The 7,409-nt window shown below is 54.8% G+C and overlaps 1 protein-coding gene across 1 annotated transcript; it reads right to left on the bottom strand.

Moving 5' to 3' along the window:
• On the bottom strand, nucleotides 1-6,534 carry UCP2 (uncoupling protein 2). The gene is made up of 8 exons (XM_070383747.1): nucleotides 6,376-6,534; nucleotides 5,429-5,585; nucleotides 2,862-3,085; nucleotides 2,495-2,705; nucleotides 1,424-1,618; nucleotides 1,241-1,342; nucleotides 757-937; nucleotides 1-441 (listed from the first exon to the last, which is right to left on the bottom strand). Exons 3-8 carry the CDS (start codon nucleotides 2,985-2,987, stop codon nucleotides 327-329), a joined length of 930 nt encoding a protein of 309 aa, XP_070239848.1. The 5' UTR covers nucleotides 2,988-3,085; nucleotides 5,429-5,585; nucleotides 6,376-6,534; the 3' UTR covers nucleotides 1-326.
• Nucleotides 6,535-7,409: the final 875 nt, after the last annotated feature.

Genomic DNA, 7,409 nt, shown 5'->3' with positions numbered 1-7,409 from the left:
CCAAGGTTGAGCTTGTTTTATGGGTGACGTGCTAGTTGGGCTCGGGGGCAGGAAGAAGAGTCAAGCTGAGGGCTTTCTAGGGGACTGGGGGCTTGAGATCCTGGCTGGTGCCAGGCTCTCCACAGTGTCAGCTGGGGTCAAGTCCACCTGGACTGTGAGAGGCTACAGGGAGCTAAGGGGTGAGAACGTGGGGAGGGGGAAGGGAGGTGGTGGGAGAGGGAGCAGAAGAGAGGGATGGGGAGAGAGGGAAGGGGAGAAGGGGAGGAAGGAAAAGGAAGCAGGGCCAGGCTGCAGCCAGAGCCAACGCTGATCAGGTCAGCAGCTGCTCAGAAGGGAGCCTCCCGGGAAGCGCGGGCAGCCATGAGGGCCCTCTTCAGCTGCTCGTAGGTGACGAACATCACCACGTTCCAGGATCCCAAGCGGAGAAAGGAGGGCATGAACCTAGAGGGTGAGAAAACACAGGTCGTCTCTAATTCGCCCTGGCATCCTGACAGATGCTCTGTCTCCCAGGAAGTCGGGGTGGCCCAAGAAATGGAGCTGTGGGCAACAGTCCCCTGTGAGTCTCCATTCTAACACCCATAAAACAGGCATGATGGCAGCTCCAGGAGGGAGGAGTTAAGAGTATGAGAATGCCAGGACCAGGATCAGAAACTGTTGCGTGTGGTTGCCACTCAGTCCCAGTGGTTCTCTCTCATTTGTGTGACAGGTACAGGGGGCAGGAGGCCTAGAACTGGGAGGGGCAGGTCAGAGTCTCACCCTTTGTAGAAGGCTTGGGGTCCCTCCTTCTGGAGCATGGTGAGGGCGCAGTGGCCAGCGCTGCTGTACTGGCCCAGGGCAGAGTTCATGTATCTCGTCTTGACCACGTCGACAGGGGAGGCGATGACGGTGGTGCAGAAGCCCGCCCCGAAGGCAGAAGTAAAGTGGCAAGGGAGGTCGTCTGCCAAGGAGGAGTAGGAGGCATCAGGACTCCTCCCCCGATAATTCCAGAAGGAGATGATTGAAATAACTACGGTCTCGTGGTTTTAGACCCAGAGACTCCAGTGGGAACCTCTCCCAGTGCCTCTGAGTCGTTTTGCCCATGTAGTCTCAGGGCCTCAAGGTGCATGGCTTCAATTCAGTGAGAGAAACTCATTGCATAAGCAAAGGGGAAATGGGATGAAGGATGTGGTCTCCAGGCAGATCCACACTACCTCCTGCTTTGGGGGAAGGGTAAGACTCAGCATCATCTCCCCTAATTCACCTGTCATTAGGTGGGCCTTCAGGAGAGTGTCCTTGATGAGGTCGTAGGTCACCAGCTCAGCACAGTTGACAATGGCATTGCGAGCGACATTGGGAGATGTCCCTACGGGAGGAAAGGGTGTCTATGTGAGACCAGGGAGTAGGGGAAGAGGAAGACGGGGAAGAGAAAACAGCTGGTACACACCTTTCCAGAGTCCCCGAAACCCCTCCTCTCGGGCAATGGTTTTGTAGGCCTCAACAGTGCTCTGGTACCTCCGGCCAGCTCCAGCTCGGGCCTGCGCTTGGAACCGGACCTTCACCACATCCGTTGGCTGGGCCACGGCCACGGCCAAGGCACCGGTGGTGCTGCCTGCCAGGAGGCGACTCCCGATGCCGGCATCTGTCGGAAAGCCATGGGGGTCAGTGGCCAGCTGGCCTTCCACTAGTGTCCACCTCCCCTCACCAGAACCACATCACTGAAATCTGTCTTCACTGTCCCCTGTTAAGACCCAGGCCAGCTCTGCTCTAAGAATGTCTTGCATTATACAGTGTCTATTATGTGCTGGGCACTAGGACAGAGCAAGGAACAGGACAAAATGAGACTTAATGCTATTTTCTTTCATAAAGCATTTCTATTCACTTCATTTCACCTGCTAAACGGCTCTGAGAAATCAGAAACTTTTTTTTTTGGCTGCGTTGCATAGCTTGTGCGATCTTAGTTCCCTGACTAGGGACTGAACCCAGGCCCCAGCAGTGAAAGCCCTAACCACTGGACCACCAGGGGATTCCTGAGAATTATTTCCATTTGACAAACATGAAAGGCTTTCTCAGACTGGGATTCACAGGACTTCTCATCCCTCATCTACTCTTCCCTGACATGGGATTCCACAAGTGTAAACTGGGGGGTGAACGTGGCACGCTGAGAAGGTGAAATGGAAGAGCACTGGCCTTGAAAGCAGAAGTCCTGGGAGTTTCCTGGCTCTTCACTGTGAGGCCTTGGCCGAGTCCCCTCCCCCACCCCAGGTAAGCCTCAGCCTCTCCTGCTGGAACACAGGGATGATACCACCTGCTCCCGAAGTGGTTGTGAAAACTGTCACGAGCTGATGCCCTGCTCAGAGCCTGACTCAGCCTGGGAATCATAAGAAGAATCAGGGACCTTTAATCTGAAATTCCTCCTAGAGGTCTTGGGGCCTAAAGGAACTGTGAGGCTGGAACAACTAGGATCGACCATCACTGAGAAGAGGCCAAGAGGCCTGTGGCCCAGCTCCACACTCACGCTCAGAGCCCTTGGTGTAGAACTGCTTGACGGAGTCGTAGAGGCCGATGCGGACGGAGGCGAAGCTCATCTGGCGCTGCAGGCCGGCGACCAGCCCGCTGTAGAGGCTGCGGGGGCCCTCGGTGCGCACCATGGTCAGGATGGTGCCCAGCACCCCGCGGTACTGGGCACTGGCCGCAGCCTGCATTGGCCCCTGCCTTTCTCCTTGGATCTGCAAGGCCAAGGCAGGTGGTTGCCCTCCCCATCTCCTGCCATCCCTGTGCTCTAAAATTTATGGTCCCCAAAACCCCACTGGCCCTTGAAGAGTCTGTGTCCTGGGGAGGGAGTGAACTAGCTACGCTCAGAAATGCAGGCTTCATTCACTCACCTGTAGCCGAACTTTAGCAGTATCCAGGGGAAAGGTGATGAGGTCAGCGATGCAGGCAGCTGTGCCTGCCCCCAGGAACTTCACAGTGGCTGTAGGGGGCACATCTGTGGCCTTGAACCCAACCATAATGACGATTCCTGCAACCTCCCAGGAGATGAACAAAAACTGGAGAAGGGGGCACCTTCTGTCAGCAACAAGACGAGACAGAGGAACTCTGCCGGAGACTAAGCCAAGGAGAGATAAGGTCCATCAGCAGCCGAACCTCCAGAACTTCTCTTACTATCCCACCCCTACCTTCTCTGATAGCATCACCCCCCTAAGCAAGGGCTCAGAGCTGCCCCTCGAGGGCAAATAGGAGTGAGCTCCACAGGTACTCAAACAGGGGCTGGAGAAGTAATTTCTGTCTGAGAAGTCCTCTCCTTCACCACGTGGAGTATCCGGATCACAGCTGTCCTGCCTCACAAACAGGCATTGGCCCAGCCCTTTGTCTGTGGGCTACAGATTTCTCTGATGCTCATGTTCCTGATTCTGCAGCTCTGTCTAGAGGGCAGGCAGATGAGGGGGGAAGGTACAAACCCACAGGCATTATGCCCTGAATGTCTTAAGCAGAAGAGGTTCCTATGAGTCTGGAATTGTCTAAGTCTAGAAGAAAAGGAGTGAACAAGACCTATTCAGCCCCTTCAATTTGGTCTCAGGCTTTCTCAGAGCCCACCACCCCACACACAGCTTGGGCTCTCTAGAGTCACTCTTTCAATGAGTTCGCTTTGCCAGGCACTGGTTCACTGAGACAATATCTACCCTAGAGGGAGGCTTATTGTCTGGCACTGGGGGTGGGCAGGTGTTTCAAGCTGCATTCGGGGCTTGCAGAAACATATTCTCAAAATTCAAAGGAGGGACCATCCACCTCCACTGTGAGAGAAGAAAGGGTGGGTAGTCAGAAATGACTTAGCAAAGGTAACATTTAGCTGGGCCTTGAAGGATACTGTGCTGTTCTTAGGGCTAAGAGTATCTTCCTCCCTCCCCCAGCCTACTGTGAAACACAGGAAAACTACTCCCTCTCTGGCCAGTTTCCTCTCATCCTATAATACAGGGGGAGCCATGTCTTCATGAGAGGTGGGGATGGGGAAGTAGTGCAGGTCAGAGCTATAAAGAATGACGAAGGAAACCAAAACCCCCATTTTGTTTTCAGAACTGGAAAAACACCCTCCTCCCCTGCCTTGGGAGGAAGTGAGCCCAGCACCCCAGTGGGGGAGGGTGACCTGCTTCTCTCCCCTGAGTTTACTTTGACGAGGAGTGGCTACTCTGAGCCCCACCTAATTGGCTATCCCTGTTGCTGGGGATGTGAGGAAAGAGCTGGCCAACAGAGGAATGATGTGGTGACAGTAGTGAACACACAGACCGATGGAAGCAAAATGTTCACCAGGCTTCCTCCTCCTGGGCCTCTCATCCCAGGTGGCTGGGCAAACGGGAAATCTAAAAGCTACTCACCACTCGGCTGCTGGCCTTATTCATGTTTCCCTGGAGCCTGGCTCACATGAGGCTCAGTGAAGGCTGCACTCAGGCAGCGGAAGGGGTTGATGAAGGTGTTCCCGAACCCCCAGAGTCCCTGCCCTGACATTCTCATCCCCCAGGAAGTGCTCCACACCTTTCCTCATCCCTCTGGCACATTCTATTAGCTCACTTACTTCTCAGAGCAGCCCTGTGAGGGAACTCAGTAAGAGTCCTGTCTGCAGGCTCCAAAGCTTATACAATTTGCTTTACACTGGTGTCCAGGTCATTTCTTTCCTGTTCTCTCAGCCCCAGGCCCAGGCAGGGCCTTTCATGAGGAAGTCCAACATCCCAGTTCTCTTGTGACAATATGACAGTTCTGAGAAGGTTCAGGCAAAAAAGGCATCCCTTCTGGGCATTGGAGACATGATAACAACATGAGTCAATCATGTCCTGACCTTGATCTAGGTTGCAATGTGTTGTGAGGGTCAGAGAAATATAAGACCCAGCCCATCTTGGCGACAAATGCAAAGGCTAAGTTGCCATTTTGAATATTGCCTTGGGTTTGCCGTAAGTCAGGTCCTTCAGAGGCACAGGTATGGGAAGCAAAGGTACCTGTGCTAAAGACCCTACTAAGAAGATTAAGGTCTAACTGGAAAGAATTTATCATATATTACTCACCAGCAAATAACCAGTTTTACCTGATTATCGCAGTCTCAGGGACAATCCAAAACATACATCTGATTCCTAATCGAAATCTCAAGGGTAGTCAAAAGCTTGAGTCAACAATATGTATTTAGAACACTAGGTCCTCTGCTGCTGATTTCCTGGAGCTAATCACTGTCCCACTGGGGCCTCATTGTTCCTCCTCTGTAACATGGGGATTACCATCCTTGGCTTGTCAGGGTCAGTTTAAGGGCCAGAAGAAGACCAAGGATATAGGAAGGTGCTTTGTGAACTCTAAGAGTGACTTTACTGGGATGGTGGTGCTAGTTATTTTTGTTAATATCCTGCTGATCCTGCCCCCAGACCACAGGGCTGAGGCAGTAGAAGACTCCTCCTTTAGACTGGACTCTTACCCGGCTTTGTTAGGTCCCACGCTGAGGTCTTCAAGGTCAAGCTTCTCTAAAGATGTCCCGTTCTTCAAAGCTGCCAGTGGCTATCATGGCCTGATCCCTTTGGTTTTCCATGGAAAATGGTTGGTAGACGAAATATCTAATGGTCATACTATGTGTCCTGTAGAGCAAAGGAGGAGAGTTTAGAAAGGGGAATGGGCCTTAAAAGGACTACAAACCCAGCAAAAGGAAAAGGCCCAAGGCACATTAGCGTATTCAGTCCTTGCCTGGGGGATGTGAGGGTAGGGAACAGGGTCCATTTCCCACAGGCAGCTGGGGGCTAATTAAGTTCACACAGTGGAGGAGAGGGACAGACACATGGGAGGAAGGGATGAACCCAGAAGTCCTCTCTCCCCGGTCTGATCTCTTAGTATCACACATTGCTCTTTGAGATTTCTGCTTTAGTGTAATTCAGTACTCTGGGGAAGCATCCCACAACACAGCGACTCTGGTGAGTGGGGGTGCTGGAAGTGAGGTGGGGGGGCATCAGGATGGTTCAGAGAGTAGGGCCCAGAGCAGGGCTTGAGGAGGTTAGAGAGGTTGGAATGGGCCCAGCGGAGGCCGCATCAAGCAGCTCAAAGCTCCTGCCAGCAGAAAGAGCTCTAGGAAGGCCTGTAGCCGCCTGGAATGGGAGAGGTCCTTCTGATCATCGCTGAAGGCCCCCCACCCTGGCAGAGGAGAGGGCTTATATTACAGCCTTTTGAGCGCTAGAGGTAAAGAACAAAGGCAAAACAGCAAAAGAGTGAAAGAAGAGAGATTAAAAAAAAAAAAAGACAAAACGGTAAAATACAAAATACGGTGGGAGGCGAGGAGGGAAATTAAAGGCGGCGCGTGGGTCCCCTCGGCCGGAGTAGCGGGAGGAGGGCAGGTGTTGAGGGTGCCGGGCTGGGGCGGGCCGGGGCCGGGCTCACCGGGCCGCAAGGAGAACAGGCGGGTACAGGCAGTTCTGTCGGTCGGCGGGCGGAGGGCGCGTCCACGGAGCGCAGACGATACTCGATCCGAAGGCGCGGCCGGCGGGGCTTGCAGAGAGGTAGGAGGAGGGTGCCGTGAGACTTAGATCTCGGGGCGGGGCCTGCTGGGCGGGGGCGGGGCCTGCGGGCTCCGAGGACTGGGCGGCTACCCTTTAGCGGCAGAGGCCGCCACGCCCAGGGTTGTCTTCGCGCCTTCTTTCACTCCCATTTCCGGGCTTCGGTCCCCGCGTCAGCCCTTTTGTACCCCATAGGGTTCCCCCCTCGCCGCCAACCTCATTGTGAGGATGTCAAGACTGACGCGCGGGAAGAAGCAGAAGCTGCCCAGAGTCATACACGCCTCTGGCCCCTAGCCCGGGCTCTTTCTAACAGCGCCCAGAGACTCAGGTAGAAGAGCACTCCGTGCTTTCACGGGCCCAGTTCGCTACCCCCAACTCGGCCACCCGTGTTTCCGCCAACCGCCCGCTCTCCCCAGGCGCCGGCGCGGGCTCTCCGGGGCGGGGCCTCCCGACCGGCCTCGCAGCAGCAGGTGGCCTGTCACCGCCAACGGCCGTTGTGCGCAGCTGAGTTTCCTGCCGCCTGAGGGCTCTATCCTGGGTGCCCGCGGGACTTCTGGACCGGGCGGGGGTACCGAGCGTGGCGCTCCCGCCCCCACTTACAGTCGCGCCAACGGGCTGGCCCAAGTGAGAAGGCCGAACAAGGCCTGGATTTGCTGCATGCTTGGGTCCCAGCATGAGAAAGGGATGGTAGGCGAGGAACCTGGCCCCTCAGGTGGCGGGTGGTCTTTTGGGGGTGACAGACATGTAAATAAGCGGTAATTGTGTCCTGTGGCCAGACAAACACGTGTACATGAAGTGTAGAAGGACTCTATGTTCACCCTTGGACTCTTGTGTCCCTAGTTTTGTGTACCTTCTGTCCCCCACTGCCTCTTTTCAGCCTTGTAGGCTGTCTGGGACTGTTGTGCGAAATTGTGAACG

The sequence above is a fragment of the Bos mutus genome, chromosome 15 (genome assembly GCF_027580195.1).
Source record: "Bos mutus isolate GX-2022 chromosome 15, NWIPB_WYAK_1.1, whole genome shotgun sequence".
NCBI lineage: Eukaryota > Metazoa > Chordata > Mammalia > Artiodactyla > Bovidae > Bos > Bos mutus.
The sequence above is the reverse complement of the archived record's forward strand: the minus strand, read 5'-3'. Positions and strand labels throughout refer to the sequence as shown.